This window comes from Tyto alba, unplaced genomic scaffold, assembly GCF_018691265.1.
Source record: "Tyto alba isolate M040663 unplaced genomic scaffold, T.alba_DEE_v4.0 Super-Scaffold_42, whole genome shotgun sequence".
Classification (NCBI taxonomy): domain Eukaryota; kingdom Metazoa; phylum Chordata; class Aves; order Strigiformes; family Tytonidae; genus Tyto; species Tyto alba.
In genome coordinates, this window is record NW_024881318.1 from 30728497 (window position 1) to 30747358 (window position 18862).

The following is an 18862-nucleotide window of genomic DNA, read 5'->3' on the forward strand; positions in this document are numbered from 1 at the left end:
AGTTGGTCATGCAAACAACTTGACCAATTTTGCATTGCTGTGTGAGGAGGTGTGTATTAAGCAAACAGAGATATTTTATCAGGGAGAACTTTTCCCAAAATGTTTGCCTGGAGGAGAGGGACTTGTTCCTGTAGTTACTGCTATTATATGGTAATGGTGTTGGTTGCTGGAATACAGTGTGACCTGGTTTCCAAGGAAAGGTGTACACAGTAGTTTTGCCTCAGATGCCTTTGAGGGGGAGTAACAAGTCAGAGAAAGCACCTATTTTGGTTCTCTGTTTGATTTTGTTGTTTTTGTTATTAATGCTACTTACATGAAAGCACTTACCTTCATTGATCGTCTCTCCATTCTTTTTCATCATTTCCCAACCTCTGTTCTGCTGCTCTTATTCTTCTCAGCACCCATTCCCTTTTTATTTTTTTAACCCAAGTGATAAGCAAGCTCATGCTGTGCATTGGCAGAAGGGCTTCTGCATGGGAAAGAGAATAACACGTTGGGGTAGAAGCACTCCTGCTCCTCTGCATCCTTTCTCTCCATTTCCTCTCCTTCCACAGACTCACGTTCAGACTTGACCTTTTCACTTAACTCTTGCTCTGTGGCAAGCACAAAAGCAGGTTGCCCCATGACAGCATTTGTAGCAAGTACTGTGTACTTCAGACCAACTGAGGAGAGAGCAGTGCCCACTCATAGCCTGAATTTTGCAAGAATCCCTATTCTGGTGCCAGCCAACATGTCTTGCCACTCCATGCTCTGGGTTAACCACTCTCAGTCTGATGTGACAATAGATAGAGAGATGTTTCCCACCAGCTGGCTGTCTGACGTGACACGAAAAATGGTTTGTGGCATCTGTAGCCAACAGTAGAGAGTCACAAACCTCTTTGATGGGTAATGCTAAAGCAGAAAAGAAAGAGTGTAAATTTGGTAGGGCTACACATTAAGGGATATCATGGATTTTGTTTTCCTCTAGCTTGACGTAGTTGGTGGTTGAGCTTGAACTTTTGCTTACCTACTGAAGAGGTCCTCCAGGAAGGACTGGCAGAGGGCAGAGCAGGGGGGCCAGTGGGCACTGATACATACCTTGTGTTTCTCAGGAAAGTTGTAATGCGTTGTGATGACCCAGGCAGTCCATGACAGCTCTGCCCTGCGGGCAGCATCCAGGGAGCTTGTGGGCTCCGTAGATCCACTGGTCACCTTCTACCTTTAATCACTGAAGTGCTTGTGTTTAGTGGAGCACAAGCTGTATCAGAAAAGACACAATGAGGAAGGGAATGGAGTGCTGGGGAGTTGCAAAATTCCTTGTAGTCTCAAACAAAGTGGTCGATAAGCTGTTAATAAATCAGTGCAATCTGAATACAGACAAACTGGGAACACTGCTGCAGTGCATAGGAAAGGTTGGAAGAAGACCACGAGTTTTGATGAGGCCAATGACACATTTGCCCTTTGTGGGCCAGTTAAAGCAAACTCTTAATCGGGTACTTTGGTTACAGATGGTGTCTACCAAAAGTAGCTTGTCTGAACCTTCACTGTTTTTCATGTTTGAGTTTGCCCCACAGGAGTTTTTGCTAGATGGGAAGAAGGAGAAAAGAGATATTAAAATGTAAATACCCACAAGTCTTTGACTTTTGAGTTACAGAAAAATTACCTTGAATAATGCAGCTGTTACTTTAAAGGAACAGCTTTTAGGAAACTACTTTATTCCCAAGAAGGCTGTTTCCAATAGCCATGGAGTCATTTGCAAAATAGCAACAGCGGCTTCTGGAGGGGCTGAGGCTGCTTCTTCAGTGGCAGAGGGGTCTGCTGTCTTTTTTGCTGCAAGGCAGTCCATTTTCATATTTTCTAATTTGTACTGCTGATACAGGGATGCAAGAGGCAGTTGACTTGTGGTCTGCAGGTGAGACTGGCCGTGCAGAGCAAGAGGAATGTGAGAGTTGCTGATTTGTTCTTGCTCAGGGTGAAGGGAGTTGCAGACTCCTCCTTTGCAAAAATGACATCGGCATCACTGAGTTGCACAGACTGGGAGTTGCTTTTACTGAGGATACACGGGATTTATGGAAGCAGCAGAAATAATACTGAGGAGCAGCAGTAAAGCCCTGGGCATTCGGCGTTCTCAATAACCAGGGCTCTCCATATGTAAATCATTAGGGTCTTAGTAAAGTGGAAACACACCTTCAGAGAGGCAGCGTGAGACCAAAGCCTGCCAGTTTCCCTGCACTGCTGAAGGGAACCTGTCTGTTTCTTTGGGTTGCTGGAATCCCTACTTAACCCTTCATAGAGGGCAGCTTCCAGGCTGGCTTTTCTCCCTTGCTCTTGAGTGCCACTTTGGGACAGAGTAGTTGCTGGGGTGTTATTGGCTGAGGATCAGCGTTGAGTGCAATGATGCTACCCCTAGAACACTTCACACCAGAAGTGCACCAAGGCTGCGCCATCGCAAGCGGAGCTGGCAGAGCTTGCAGTGCTGGTGCAAAAGGCAGGGTCTTGTCCTGGCTCTTGTTTGGTGGGGCAGTGACTTTCCCAGGGATGCCTCACCCAGCCCATCCCACAGCCCATCCTCTGGGATGAACTGATGGTCCTTTGCAGTTCCTTTATTTTTCCACCAGCTGCAGAGGGACCTCAGATACTTAGTTTGACAAACATTGCACAAGGTGCGTCTCGCATGCATGGTACAGAGACCAGGGTACAGAACAGGTTCTCTGCTGGTTTTCTTCAAAGCCAAATCCAGAAATGCTCTGAGTCTTTTAACCACATTGAGTTCTGCTCCCTGTCATAAAATATTCCTATATGTTGTGGGACGACCTCAAGCAGTCTGGTGGAAATGTCCCTGCTCATGGCAGGGGGTTGGACTAGGTGACCTTTAATGTACCTTCCAACCCAAACCAATCTATGTTTCTAGGAAATAATGCATGATGGTGTGGTTATATGGTTTCTCAGTAGGAGTGGTGTTTTAAACTTGCTTTTACTCTGAAGGAATAGATGTACACCTTGTGTAAAATGTTATTCCACATAAACTAATTTGTGTACTCACAGGAGGCTCTTCAGAGCATAAATTTGGACGACCACATTTCATAGCATACAGACTCAGCCAGTTAATAATACCTGACTGTTCTGTCCCTCCCCCAACACCCAGTATCACCAGCTCCTATTTTTCTTTCAAGGGCCATAGGGTTACAAGGAAAGGAGCACGACTCCTCCCCACCCCCCTTGGTGTATGTGTGGTGCACTTCCTTCCAGGGAAGAGGCACTGGGCTGGCAGGAGGTATCCTGTGCTACCCCAGATATGCAGTTCACCAGCTGAACCATGAGAATTTACTTGTCTGCACAGCACTGAGAAGATGCAACAGTTTAAAAGGCCCGCTTTTGCAGTGATTTGTCAAATACAGTGTAACTTCTGGTAGGTACACTCAAAACTAATTTAAGTCTAGATTACAGTCATTGGCATTGTTTTCACATTGTCTTAGATATTCTGTGTTATGGAACAATAAATAATAAAAATTAAATAGTAAAGAGATTCACAAACTTCATTTGCAATGATCTTGCTACCTCTGTGATAATGCAGAATGGCCTTAGCCACTGTGTTTAGATCAGAATGCAACAAAAAAATTACACAATATTCAGATGAAAATGCAGAAGAGTTTTTAGGCAGTGTCCTGGTTTGAGCTCAGAGGGAAACAGCACCATGCAGCCGTTCAATCGCTCCTTCGCCTCAGAAATGGGAAAGAGAAGATAAAATAAAAGGCTCAGGAATTGAGATAAGGACAAGGAGGTGTGGCTCACTCATTATGGTCATGGGCAAAAGACAAACTCTTGGGAGAAGAAAAAAAATCTCATCACTTTAATTCAGAAACTAACAGTGTCACTTAACAGACAGAGTGTGACTGTGAGAACCATTACCACATCTTAAAAACACCTTAAACCCACCCATCCCTTCTTCCTGGGCTCAGTTTTTTCCCTATCTCTCTACCTCCTCCTTGCCAGTGGCACAGGGGGCAGGGCATAGGGTTACGATCAGTCATGCCACTCATTCCAACTCAGCGGGAGGACTCCTCTCACTCTGCCCGGCTCCAGCATGGCTCCCCTCTCACTGGAGACACCCTCAGTGAACTCTCTCTGATGTGATACTTCCACATGGGATGCAGCCATTCCCACGCTGATCTGGTGTGGGTCACCCCTGCGTGCTGCAGTTTTCCCAGTGCTGAACTACAACAGTGGGGGCTGCTTCTTCCATCAGGGTCCCAGCTTCCTTTAAGTGCAGTCACCTGTCTTGGTGTGGGCTCCTCCACAAGCTTCAAGTCAGCCTCTGCTACACCACGGACCTCTATGGGTGTCAGGGGGGCAGCCCTGACATCTCACCATGGGATACAGGGGTCTCTGCTCTGACACACCTCTGCCCCCCTTCCTTCTCCTTCCTTCCACTGACCTGGGTGCTCACATAGGTGTGCTTCTCATAACTCCTCACAAGTCCCAAAACCTTTGCAGGTTCCCCTTAAATACGTTATTGCAGAGGCACAGCCACCATCATTAATTGTCTCAGCCCTGGCCAGAGGTGGGTCTGACTTGGAGCTGGGGGAGCTTCGGGAAGCTTCTCACAGGGGCCACCACTGTAGCCCCCTCCCCTGCTACCAAAACCCTCGCCACACACACAAACCCAGCACAGACACACAGATCATCACTCCCTCATAGGCTCTGCCTTGGAGGTCAGGTTTGACACTGCTACTTTTTACAAATTTTTATGGAAGAGAACATCTTTTTTATTATGCGGAATGCAAATGAAGAAGCAAATGTTCCAATCCAGCTTCATTTTGATGATACAAAAAAGCTACACTGCAAACCAAACCAAAACATGGATTGTTGCCATCTCTGATACTTTGTTCCTGCTCATTTTGATTTCTTTTAGAACTTTTTTCAGTTCAGTTTAAATAAAAGAAACATTTCCTATTTCAGGATTTTTTGAGTTTGACAAAAATATACTGATTTGAGGCAACACACATGTTTTTTGGGAGTGCCAGTGAAATGTGAAAGCACCCGATTGCTCACACGGCTTACTGAGCAGGTTGCACCCTATGTTAGCAGCACACCTAACCCTTGCTTAACCCTTCTCAGAGTTTGCCTTTTAAATTTCAATATTGCAAGAGGCATGCTAGAGCCTTGCTATCAATCAGAAGAGTTGTAATTAATGCCTGTGGTTTTTGAGTGGAAGCTTTTAGCTGGACTGCTCCTCAGCCACCACGCTGTGCTCCCACCTGAAGCCTACGAACCTGGGGAGAGGATTTCATCCTCTTCCCAACAACTTCATACATTTTCATTTAGTGATTGAATCCTGAGCGGTGTGCATGACTTTATGAATAAAGAAACCTTCAACACAGTAATCTTTGAGGCTGAGGGTATGATCTTTGAGAGGCTAAGATGTAGTTGGTACTTGGGGTTGGATACTTTCCCTTCATCCATCTCTGAATGCGAGCAGCAGTTGTGAAGGAAGAACAACTTTTCAGATTTTTATAAAGTTTTTTTGTGTATTGCATTATGGTGCTAGCAACAAGGAAAATGCAGATTTATCCAATGGAAATCTTCAGATGAATTGCCATGGATTAAAGTTTGATGTAACAAATTGATAATGAGTCTATTAATTAGGCTGATATAAATGTGTGTAAGTTTGTTCTTGACCAGCACAGAGAGGGTAAAATCTGGGAGGTTTAGAAAAAGTGTGGTGCAGAGAGAGGAGAGGTGGATTTCCCTGGGAGACAGGTTTTGTGAAAAGGCTGTGTGACAGCCTGGGGAGGATCTGAACAGAAGTCCCATGCCCAGTGAAGATCCTGGACCCCTGCCCTCCTTGAGTGCTTGGTTGTGCAAACTCACCCCCATTCCTGTTTGCAGGAGTTGGGCTGATTCCTGGAGGGATGGAATGGAGAAGGGCAGGAACAGGAGAAAGGCACTGGCTGGTGGCTGTGCTCTTGTGCAGAATCCTGTCCTGTCCCTCTCTCAGCACCCAAAAGCAGAGTCCTGGAGCCTGGGCAGCGCTGGGGTCAGCATGGGAAGGAGAGGGGGAGGAGAGGGGTGCTGCGAGTGTTGCATCCTTCTGATAGAGAGGCACCCAGCTGGATACATGTGTGACGTGCTGCAGTCTTTGCTCGTGACAGATCTGGACTAGCTATGGCCGAAGGGCATGCTTAGGGAAGTCCACAGGGTAAGTGTGTGGTGGTGTGTAGAAATATTGTGAGTCGGTGGAGCTGGAATTAGAATTATTTTAACACTTTTATTTCCCCCCTCCCAAAAGAATCCTAAAAGCAGGCTTTAATTTACCTCTAATCAGTCTTTCCTTTGGTTTCATCTTGCAAGCATTTAACTTTTCAATCAATTACAGTCTCTCCATAGAAATTCAACATTTCTATGTTATAGTAATATGTATTTGTTTTGCCAATTGACGGGGTTAACACAAAGGACACAGACACCAAGCTAAAGAAATAGGCTTATTTTACTTTAGTAGAAATAGAAATTTTACTGTAGTAGAAATAGCAGAAAGAATAAGCAAGGTAATGCACCTAGACATTACTATTTAAAGCTAGCTATAGTGATTAAGAAAGATACATCACCAATTGCCCTCATACTTTACCATCATCCAGACCCGTGCATCAGCTGGGGAGCCCCGTCACAGCGAAGGGTCGCAGAGCCTTTCCCGGCAATTGGGAAGTCCTACGCAGGGCATCCACTCGTAGGTGAGGTCTCCGTCTTTGCTGTGAGAGGGTCCAGCTTTTATACAGTTTAACAAACAAGTCTAAACAAAACGCACAGGAGATATCTGGTAGATTGATATGCCTCACTCAGGCATGTCCGGATCTGGCCAGGATCCGGGCATGTCTGAGGAGTTTCTGTTTTTCTTTACATTTGGGATTTATAGTTACTTCCTATTGTTTACTTATAGTTCCCAAGGATTGTTCCCAGGGTTACATCTTCATGCTGATAAGATACTGGTTGCTTCAGTCTGCTGATAAGATGCTGATTGCTGGTCGGGGAATTCACTCAGAAGTCAACTTTTGTTTGAGGCCTATTGTTTGGGCCCCTTTTTGTTTCAGTATTGTAAAAGCCAACAGAAAGCCACTGGTTCAATTTGCTTCTGTGGCCCTTATAGGTGCACTTTACTTTTACCTCTGTGACAGTGTTCCAGTAGGAGCTTGGGTGATTTTGATTTATCCAAGCAGGTTGCCTATGGATGGTGTGCAAGTGCAAACACTGCTATTTATGTTTGTGATGTGCCCACCGCAGGGATTTGCACACTTTTAGGTACTCTGAAGCTTCACTGGCTGTTAATTTGTGTTTACAGATTATCAGAATAAGATTCAGTAGTTTGTAGGCAGGAGCAACAATTTTTATCAGAAAGATAAACTTCTGCGCATCTGGCTGATAGCAGCTGGAAGTGACTGTTGAGGCAACAGGTCTTTACAGATATTCTCCTGTGATCAGACCACAATTCACTTTCCCAAACCTTTGCTGCATTAGCCAAAGTGTTATTTCCTCTATTCTTATTTCCATATTCTCTCTCTCTTCCCCAGTTGCTGCAAGCCAGTAGAAACCAAGGTCTGATTCTAGTCTATGTCCTTATGTGCAGTTTCCAGCACACTTTTGCCTTCATCTTGGCCTTCCTTCCCAGCACTTCCTTTAGCAGGCCATAGCTTGGTTCATAAATTTCAACACTTTCAGTACATAAGGGAGAAAGATTATCCTCTCGTTTTATGGGTTTTATAAGTGTTGTGTGAGCCCCAGGAGAAGAACTGCAGAATTCTGCAGCCACCCGAAAGACAAAACTTGCACACTGGTTTGAAGCATGGAGGAAAGAATAGAGCTCCACTGCCCTCTTAGAGAGTGCCATGTATTTTCTGGTGCTTCTGCAAGTCCAGCATCATTGCCTTAGGCAGATGCAGACAGCTGAGCCTAGCTGGAGAACGCCTTGGAGGCAAGGACTGAGAGTTTCTGTTTGAGAGCAGCATGGCTCAGCCTTTGCCCAGTCCTCTTTGAAGATTTTATTTTGCTGACTAAAGCCAACATAGCGTTCAGTGAGCAGAAGGACTTGATCTGTGGCTGAACGTTTTCAGGAGGGTGTGAAATTCTCCCGTGATGTTGTTCCTCCTTTTGTGTCGTTGTACAGCTTGCACAGTTGCAGACAGCAAATTATTTTAAATGTTTGAAGGTGTAAAGCTGCCCAAAACAGCTTCTTGCAGGGAGGAAAATACAAAAAAAAAGGCAGTGAAATACACCAGTGGAAAACATGTCTGTTTTCTGGTTGGGATACAAATATTGCCATCATGGTTCTTACTAGAAATGCCTCTTCTGATCCAGCAGGAGATAAAGGCAGATTTGGAGAACAGGGCGATGGTCACAAGAAACATTTTTCTTGGTAAAAATTTACTGTTAGGAGTCTTGCCAGCTGGTAGTTGCCTGATGTCATGGTTCCAGGGAATTTAGCTTTCCATCCATATTTACGTATTGGCGAACGTAATTCTGGAAACTCTCAATAGCAACCTGATTGCCTAATTCCTTCTTGAATCATGATGAGCTCATGGTCTTGAAGGCACCTTATGACAGGCTATAATTATGTATTGTGTAAGAACATGCGGTCTGTTACACATCACAAATGTGTTGCCCTTGTATTTCTTGCATGTCTGTTTTCTTTGGACATCCCTTGCTTTATAGATGCAAAGGACAAATAAAAGCACCCATTTACCTTCTCTGAATAATTCAGTACTTTGCATCCCAGCCAGTAAGTGCCGTGACCAGACTAGGTGCTGTGTATGCATGTATATAGACCAGCTGTGCAATACGTGTTGGCTGCAAAATGAGATCAGCCTCCATTAATTTCCTCGGGAGTCTTCTGGCACGTAGAAAAGAAAGTGCAGACATTTTACAAAACAAGGCAATATGGCAATGCCAATTTCCCTTCCTAATATGAAATCTTTGTGCAAAAGATGGAACATTGCTCCTGCGTATAGTATGGTAGCACCTGAGGAAAAAAATACTCAATAGCAAGATTACTGGAGGTAACATCTGGTCAGTGCTACCCTAGGTAGGTGTTTCAGATAGCTCTAGGTGCCTGTTCCTGTCTGCTGCGTGTCATTTGTTCCCCGCTCCTCCAGAGAGGACTGTGTGTACAGTACACTGCTATTTCTGAGTGGGGCTTTGAGTGCTGCATGTGGTAAGAAATAGGAGTTTTGCACTTGAATCAAAACCTGATGAGATTTGTGGTGGCCCTTCTGTCACAAGGGATTGCATTCCCAGGTCTCGTACTGTTCCTAAGGAAATCACAGTCTTTTGCGGGAACTGTCTTCATCCTGGTTGGAAGCAAATGATTGTGCCTGAAAAACAAAGCTGTTGCCCTCATACTGATATACTGACCCTGGCTGTGGAGTGTGTTGGAGGTAACAAGAAGAAAGTGTGAATTTGTTGTGATAAGGATGAAGCAGGAGGAACAGAGGGATATTGGTAGTGGTGAACTGCACTGCTGAAGAGATGTTAGAGTGCTTTAGGAGTGGTTGGGGTCATACATGGCCTGATTCTGTCTGGACAGTGTGGTGATGGTGATACAGTTTGTGTTGTAAAAAACAACAACAACAAAAACCGCAAAAAAAAAACAAACAAAAAAAAAAAAACAAAAACAAAAAAAAAAAAAAAACAAAACAAAAAAAAAAACAAACAAAACAAAACAAAACAAAACAACACAGAAAAAACCCCAAACCATCACCAAGAAACAACAAACAAACAAATGGAACTGTGGATGTAAGTACTGGTTCCTGGTGCTCTCATCTGACCAGATAATGGCCAGGATCAGGGGGGAGATTCTCCATGAACAAGGGATTTGGTGGAGGAGCTGAGATTTCTCACCAGTACTCCTTAATTCCTTCCTCCACTGGGAATTTGAACAATGTCACCACAGTCTTCTGGATTTCTATGACCCTCTATATGGCACAATAGTGTCTTGTGGTTGGCAGTGCCGAAAACCATGGGAACATTCAGGGAGCTGAGTGTGGATCCTTTGCTCACCAGCTGTAACGAGGGAGTCCTCAGTGCTGTCCAGGTGATTTCCTGCACATTCTGGTCTGACTTCAGACTGCACTGGGCTCCAGTTGTTTAGATTGGTAGTTTCTGGCAGGGAAGCATGATGCGATGGCTTTTTGTTGGTTTGCCTAGAAACAGAATGTTTGACACTGGGTGGAAGCTGGCCAGGTCAACCATAGGTAGAAGGGTTTTGGAGCAGTGGAGAATATGCTTTTTTCTGCCCTCCTTTGTCCAGGCTCTCTTTTGCCTTTTTGAAGGAGATAGAGAGGAAGGGAAGATTTACTCCCTGTATGAGGTGATCCCTGTTCAGCCAGGAGTGGTAGGGGTTGTCCTTGGTATCCAGGGAGACCACTGTGCAAGAGGCACAGGGCAGGCTTCACAAAGAGTTTGCACCACACAGGTCTTCTCCCTCCAAAGAAAAAACGGGGGCAGGTTACCTGTGTTCCCCTCTGCAGGGCTGGAAACTTGGCTTAGGTTAGGAGCAGCTTTCAAGAGTGACTTATCCCAGGGAGCATAGGTACAGAAAAGAGGTAGGTAAAGGGGAGACCTGGATTAGTCACTGAGCTGGGATTAGTTTAGAGAAGAAGTGAAGGAAAGCACCTGATGGCTAAGCAGGAAGGTGGGATTTTTGGCTTTGTGGGGAGATAGATCTGTTTTTTTCTCTTTGTTTGTTAGCGTATCTGGAAGCTGTTTGTAAAACCTGCAGAGAGCTGCTGAGCTCTGGCTTCTACAAAATAAGGTATGTGTTGTCTTACCTTACTGCCTTCTCCAGTTTATACGTGGCACTCCCAGGTGAAACAAGGAGGTGGCATTTCCTTCTCCTTTCTGTCACCCCCAGAAGAGAAATATCAAGGAGAAAGACACACACTGAAAGGGAAAGTCAGGGAGAACAGACTAATGAAGCAGCTCTGCCTTGACATGTTGCATTTTAACTGAAGCTACAGCTTGCAGGCCCTGACATTGGTGGGAATGCTAAAGATGCCTAAGTTAGTCTTGCATTGTGTTGCATGCACACCTCAATACTTGATTTTACATGCATACATTGGATCTGCAGACATCCGAGCTGCTTCTGCTGCCTCACCATTTTATTCCCTCTGAAGCATACTGGAACATCTTATTCTCAAAAGAAAATATAGGGAGCTGTTCAATTTAGAGACAAAGTAGAGCTTAGTTTAAGCTATGTAGAGCTAAGTTTAATGCTGCACCTCGTTGTGGACTCTGATCTAATTTTAATGCAGGGATAGCAACAATGCTGCTTCCACTCAGCTTGCTATACAGGAATACCCTGCTGCAAAAAAAGGAGCTGTGTGTGTGTTTTTGCAGTCACATCCGAGGTTGTGTCACACAGCAGAGACAGAAGAGATGCACTATTGCTCACTACCACCCCTCCTGACTTCAGAAGGTTACATTATATACTCATTCCAGTGGGTGGAAGTGCTATGTCTCCATCCATCTATTCCTTCAGGGCAAATTAGCAGTATTTTCTGAAAGAAATCTGGACACAGGGAGTACTTTAGTCTTTTCAGACCCTTTTGGGAGAGGACGGGAAGGAAATTCATTTCCCCTTGGACATCTTCATGGGCCAGCCCCAGTGTTAGAGACAATGAGGATGCTCTGGCTGAATTCTAAAGCTCTCAGTTTAATTCTTTATTTTTTAAAAATACTGATATCTACCGTTAAGCACACAGTCTTTGAAGGCTCACAAGAGATCCACTTGCTGCACCAATTGAATCCCCTGGAGTTACTCGAGAAAATAAACAATCCTTCCAACTCATTTAGAGGACAGTCACGTTTCTGCCAATGCAGGGATTGCTGTACTTCGGTTTGTGACTCATAAGAAATTTTTTAAAATGTTTGGAAAATAAACAGTGGGCGTCTTGTTCCAACACTCTTATTTAGCTGGAAATCATCTGAAATCCAGGTTGGTTTACTGCCTTCATTCAGCTAATTCAGGGGAATTAAATATTTGCCTATTATTGTGGTAAAATCTGTTTCTGAATTAACATGATGTTTAAGAAGGAACTGTAGATTTCCAGTGCCCTGTCCTGCTAAGGTGGTATTTGTGCTGTAGACCAACAGGGGTGCACATCTTTGCTAGAAGCTGGAATTGTCTCCGATGCTTTGTTCCTGAATTAAAATACCATCATGTCTCTGCTTGCAGAATGAAGAGACGCAAGTGTCCCTACAAATGTCCCTCACGAAGGAAGATCCTGATCCTGTGTGTTACAGGGTGGCTGATTGCACTGCTGAAGCTCCTCCATGTTGAAAGACACTTTTTTCCCTCTAAGGGCATTTATTTGGTTGAGCACTTCTTGAGCACTTCTTCTTACGTTAGAAACAGGTATTCTTACCTTAGAAATGAGTTCAAATATGAAATTAATTGTTCATCTATATACGAACAAGATCCCCATGAAATTGGCAAGAGTTTAGAGATAAGAAGAAAAGAGATAATTGATTTAGCTGACGAAGATGTCATAGCAATGACAAGTGTTTGCCATGTGTATCGTTCACTTAGGAAATACCACCTAAAACCTGTTTCTCCGGAGGAGGAGGGTTTTCCAGTTGCCTATTCTTTGGTTGTTCACAAAGATGCAGTGATGGTAGAGAGGCTCATACATTCACTGTACAGTCATCAAAATATTTACTGCATCCATTATGACCAAAAAGCAGCAAAAAATTTCAAAGCTGCTATGAACAATCTAGCTAAATGTTTCCCCAATATTTTCATTGCGTCAAAATTGGAGACAGTGGACTATGCACATATTTCACGGCTGCAAGCAGATTTCAATTGTTTGTCTGATTTGATGGCTTCTTCAGTTCCCTGGAAGTATGTCATTAATTTGTGTGGCCAAGACTTCCCTTTGAGGTCAAACTTCGAGTTGGTCACTGAACTGAAGAAACTCGGTGGAGGAAACATGCTGGAAACTATAAAGCCAAGCAGTAGCAAAAAAGAACGATTCACCTATCACTATGAACTTATGAAGGTGCCTTATGAATACATGCAGATGCCTGTAAAAACCAACATTTCCAAGAATCCGCCACCTCACGATATTGAAGTATTTGTAGGCAGTGCCTATTTTGTTTTAAGCCGAGCATTTGTTCAATATACCCTTGAAAGCTCTCTTGCAAAAGATTTTTTCGAGTGGTCAAGGGATACATACTCTCCAGATGAACATTTCTGGGCCACTCTCGTACGTGTTCCTGGCGTCCCTGGGGAAGTTCCAAGGTCAGCCCAGGACATAACAGACCTACAAAGCAAAACTCGTCTGGTGAAATGGAATTATCTTGAAGACCATTTGTATCCTCCCTGCACTGGTACCCACCTTCGCAGTGTCTGCATCTATGGGGCCGCAGAATTAAGATGGCTTCTGAATTATGGTCACTGGTTCGCCAACAAGTTTGACTCCAAAGTAGATCCTGTCCTGGTAAAGTGCTTGGCAGAAAAACTGTCAGAACAACAGAAAGAGTGGGTATATTTGTCCTCTGATAAATACTTCCTGCACATAAATTCTATGAATGCCTCGCTATAGCAGCACTGTCTTCCCTGCTGTCAGTACTGTGTACTGTTACAGCACAGCACCTGCAGTTCCTCTGCCTTGACTTGCTGCAGGATGTTAGTGAGTAGAAGTGTCCATTCTGCATGAAGTTCAGGGCCCTGGAGAGCCAGGTGCCTGGTCATTTATTTATGAAAGGTCATGCCTCTCTGATTAACTGTTTTGTAACTTGCCACAATAATCCTGTAATTGTTCTTCAGGGTGATTCTGAGAGGGTGAGGTTTGCTTTTGGAGGTGCTGGCACTGTCTATCCCAATGGAGTATTTCAGAAATGTGTTTTACATCAAGTGTGTTTGCATCTTTCCTAAGAAACTCCAATGTGTCTGTCTGCCTGTCCCCTTCTCCTTCACTTTTGTTTTTCTTAAAAGTATGAAACAAAGACCTCCGTATCTGCTACCTCAGGAAAACTGGAAGTGCCCAGCTCGTGGACAAAACCAAGAGATCAGCATGACACCAAATGAGCCATGTGGCCTCAACTGCAGTCCCAAACTTCCCATCTGTGGGAGCTGACAAAGATCTTTGCAATGTGAATATGACTGGATGATATAAGGGAAAGAAGATCCGCATTTTCCATAGAATCATTCTCTTCTCCCAGCTCATCTGTGTGTTGCTTTTCCTTCTGTGAAGTGTGTGCTCAGGTGCCATGCCATGCCTATGAAATCAGTGATGGTCGATTGAAACAGAATTATGCACTGTTCCTCAAAGGCAGTTTACAAGCGTGCCCTAAGGGCAGTCTCTGCAGCCCCTTTGAGTAGATATCCATGCCAAAAGAGGTCAATCTTCATTTCTATCTCTACCTGTAGAAATATTCTCCTGTGAAATCCCAGTCCTCCCGAGACAGTATGTCCACACAGAGTGGATAACAAGTGCTATTTCTAGTTAGCGTTCCACATTGTGGTGCTATGTTGAAATGCAAAACATGCAAAGTCAAGCAGAAATCATAAATATAGTCATATTGCCAAAACAAAGACCCTGTGTAGAAATGTCTTTTTGTGCAAGTCTCATGGCCTTGCACCACCATGATCCCAACCGCTCTGACGGGTGCCTGAGCAAGCCCTGGTTCATCTGTAGAGCAACTGTTCTCCAACAGCCTCTGCTTCCCATTGCCCTGCCAGGCCTCCTGGCAGTGAAGTCACCTGGGAGCCTCCTCGCAGCTGGGCTCTCACAGATTTCTTGTGAGATCTCAGACAAATCAGCTGAGTTTTCTTTCAGCTGTTCCAGCTGTAAAATGGGAAAAACTATGTTCTATTATCTTGCTAAGCACTTCAAAACCTATGGCTGTTGTGGGCTGGCTGCACAGTACTAATTGCTTATCAAACTATTTATGGAGTCTGTGGGCACACAGATCAAATAGTGGGCTGGTTGCACAGTACTAATTGCTTATCAAACTATTTATGGAATCTGTGAGCACACAGATCAAATATTTCCTTGATGTACTGTTTCTGAAATAAATGGGGATTATTTGTAAAGTGTGTGTTACTTACTTCAGTGACTTGCCATATCTGCTCAGGGTTGTCATGACTTGATGTGATTTATAGACACACTGTAGAAAATGTAATATTGACAGTATTTACAGATTCATTCATCAGTACTTGTATGTAGAGTCCTCATGTGGAAAAAGCTTAATAAAATAAGATGTTAGGATCCCAGAGGGCCAAGCCACAGCCTTCTGGACACATAAATTGATGTTTAATGATATATTTAGAAGTTTTTATTTAGATAAACTGGCTTTATGTATGTATATACACACATCCCCATTTGTGTTTAATTTGAGTGGTTTGCTCTACCGTAAATGTATTAAAAAAATCCACCAGCACATTAAACTTAACTGAAGTAAATAATTTTAATCAACATGCAACTTTGTGCTACTTTATCTGAATTGGGTTGAATGATACCTGTAATTTAATTAGTTTGAAATAAGGCAGCTCATGCTTCCTAGGTAGTGAAGAAGTGGATGCAGAGATGTCACAGTGTGGGGCAGCATCACTCATTGCAGCAGTATGTTTGCTAGCCGGGGAAGTGAAAGTTGTACAGGCATAGTTTCAACTTTATGAAGTTCTAATTTTCTAATGATTTATAGATATTTCTGTTTTTTTTGAAGGTAACTTTAAAGGCTATTCAAGCTTGTAGAAATGCAGCTCACAAAAATAGTAGGATTGTTCAGGCTGAAAGATCATCTAGCCCAGTCTCCCACTCATGGCAGGATCAACACTAAATTTGGGCTGGGTTGCTTGGGCTTTGTCCCTGGGAGGCTTGCAGATCTCTAGGGAAGATTCTGCAACCTTCTGGGGCAAGATTTTCCAATGTTTCCAGGAAAAAGAACAGCCAAAATGTAAATTCCTTCACTTTTGGATAATCTTCTGTCTATTTACTGACTTTGCATTCAGCAGTGTAGATGCCATACTGATGTCTGTATCATAGTTAAGTGATTAGACTACGGGGGTGGGTAACAACTTCATTATTTACCTTTGACTTCATCATCTTTGTTCTTTACACAGGTAGGTCTTTCTTTGCTGAAAATGGACCTGAGGCATGATCCACAAACACCTTTCTGTGAGAAAAGTCGCTAAACCTAGTTTATGGCAAAGCAAATATGAAGTTTTATTTGGGCTTGAACTTAGATTATAGGCAGCTGTCAGCCATTCTGCTCTAACAGGGTTGGGCTTTTTTGCTTTAGTAAAGCTCAGACATTCCTCTTCCTCTCTTCCCCTTCCTCACTTCTCCTGAAAAAGATTCCTCTTGTAAGTTATTTCACAAATTTGAAATGCATGCACATTTGCACACATTAGATGGTTCCCTCTGTCTTTGTTCTGCCAAAGAAGCCCTGTGATGGCTTTCTTCCACCCACCCTGCCCTGTGCTGGCTGCATGGAGCATCTGGACTATGTTAACTTGATTCTTCTGTTCAAGAAGGATGTGCAGGGAGGGTGCTAGTGCTGCTCCTGGCTGTCAGCACTGGTGTACAGGTCCAGCCCACTGTTTTGCTAGTGACTGAAAACAGCAAAAATGCTGAATGCATTATAACATGGGAAAGCTACACGAGGAAGAAAAGGAAATAATGAGCTTTAACAAAAGAGATGCAGAGACAACATTTGTACAACTTGTCTCACTAATTTATTAGGCTGGACATAGAGTCAGGAAGATAGTATATGCAAACATAAATGCCTCACTACGTATTTTCTTTGACATTGGAATAAAAGGATGTGAAAGGAACAACTAGAAATTAGACACCTAATCTGTAATTGTAATTAAACCAGACTTGGCCTGTTGAGCATTTTTATGTCATTACTGTGGTGTTTGAATCAGGATGCATAAACATGAGAAAACCAGTATTTGAGCAGAAAATGTTCAGTCTATGTGACACATTAGTGTATGTTTACCACGTGACCTTGATTTTGAGTTCAGGTAGAATATCTGTTTCTATTTGGTGTTTTTAGAGAACTTGCATCATTCCTGGTGGTGATAATTTTCACTCATCTAGAAATGATATTTAAGAACAATGTGATCTGTTAGTAAGATGTGGTAAGTCTGTACGGTATCCCAATGCTGTTTGGTATTTTAAACTGATAGCTGAACACGCTATACCAGTCTTTTTTTTTCAGAACTACAGGGTTCTTTGTTTTTTCTATGGCTAAAGTACACTAATCTTTATAGTCCTGATCCTTCTTAGAAAAGGGAGAAAGCAAAAGCTATGAAGGTTTGCATGAGGCATTTTCTCGAGTGAGACAGTGTATTGGTTTTGTGTGGCAAGGCTTTGGTAGTTGGAAGGCTATAGGGGTGGTTTATGTGGGAAGATGCCAGAAGCTGCCCCCATGTCTGACAGCCAATACCAGCCAGTTCCAAGATGAACCACTGCTGGTCAAGGCTGAGCCCATCAGCCATGGTGGGAGCACCCCTGGGATAATGTATTTAAGAAGGGGGGGAAAACTGCACACCTTCAACCAGAGAAGAGATGATTGAGAATATGTGAGGGAAACAACTCTGCAGACACCAAGGTCAGTGCAGAAGGAGAAGGAGGAGGTGCTCCAGGAACCAGAGCAGAGATTCTCCTGCTGCCCATGGGGAAGACCACGGTGAGGCAGGCTGTGCCCCTGCAGCCCATGGAGGACCCCATGCTGGAGCAGGTGGATGTGCCCAAAGGAGGCTGTGACCCTGTGGGAAGCCCACGCTGGAGCAGGCTCCTGGCAGGACCTGCAGAGAGGAGCCCACACTGGAGCAGGTTTGCTTTCAGTTGTGACCCCGTGGAGTTCTCACACTGGAGCAGCCTGTTCCTGAAGGGCTCCACCCTGTGTGAGGGACCCACACTGCAGCAGTTAATGAAGAAAAGTAGCCAGTGGGAAGAACTCAGTTTGGAGAATTTTGTGAAGGACTGTCTCCTGTGGTGGGACCCCACACTGAAGCAGGGGAAGAGTGTGAGGATGAAGGAGAGGCAGAGACATGTGATGAACTGTCTGCAAACCCATTCCCCGTCCCCCTGCACCTCTTGGGGGCAGGAGGTAGAGAAAATCAGGAACGAAGTTAAGCTGGAGAAGAAGGGAGGGGTGGGGGAAAGGTGCTTTTAAGATCTGGCTGTATTTCTCATTATCCTACTCTGATTTGATTTTTAAGAAATTAAAATAATTTTTCCCCAAGTCAAGTCTGTTTTGACTGTGACAGTATTTGGTGAGTGATCTCTCCCTGTTCTTATTGTGACCCACAAGACTTTTTTTCTATTTTCTCTTCCCTGTTCAGCTGATAGAGCAGCTTTGGTGGGCACCTGGCATCCAGCCAGGGTCAACCCACCACAGACAGGAAGGAGCCACATGGTATATTGTAAAGGGAGACAGCAACAATATGTTTTCTTGCTACAGAGCTGCCATGTATGTGTCTTAGCAGAGATTTTAAGTGGAAATGCTTGCATATAGCATGGTTGCTGCTGCCATCTCTGATCAAGGTAAGCTAGACTTGAGTTAGTACATTTTGAAAATTAAGATCATTTAGGAAAAAGTTCCTGGAGCTGGTATCAATTTCTCTTCTTGTAAAAAACAGGTGCTCTGAAAAATCTTGAAAATTTACTGTAGCTTGACTAGGGGATTACAAAAAGACTCAGGAGACTCTGCTAGTTGCACTGGAGAGGGAAGAAGAAAGAGCCTCTGATTTTTTTGCTCAGAGCAGGTCAATCATTTTTAATGATGCTTTCTGTGTTATTTGTAGAAACCAATTTAAAGATGTATTAATTTCAAAAACTAGTGACCAACTTCCACCTTGCATCTCAGGTGTTTACTATAACAC

General features: G+C 43.8%; 1 protein-coding gene across 5 annotated transcripts in view; it reads left to right on the top strand.

Moving 5' to 3' along the window:
• Nucleotides 1-18862, top strand: part of GCNT4 (glucosaminyl (N-acetyl) transferase 4) — a 71891-nt gene that overhangs the window by 7459 nt on the left and 45570 nt on the right. For 2 of the 5 annotated variants that reach the window (XM_032986292.2, XM_042804857.1), the window contains 2 exons: nt 10714-10777; nt 12200-15439. The exons of 1 other annotated variant lie outside the window; for it this stretch is intronic. In XM_032986292.2, the coding sequence (XP_032842183.2) occupies nt 12201-13568 (1368 nt within the window). In that variant the 5' untranslated portion in view covers nt 10714-10777; nt 12200 and the 3' untranslated portion in view covers nt 13569-15439. Of the gene's footprint in view, nt 1-10713; nt 10778-12199; nt 15440-18862 lie in introns of those variants that run through there. 2 more of the 5 variants (XM_032986275.2, XM_032986302.2) reach the window with 1 other exon arrangement.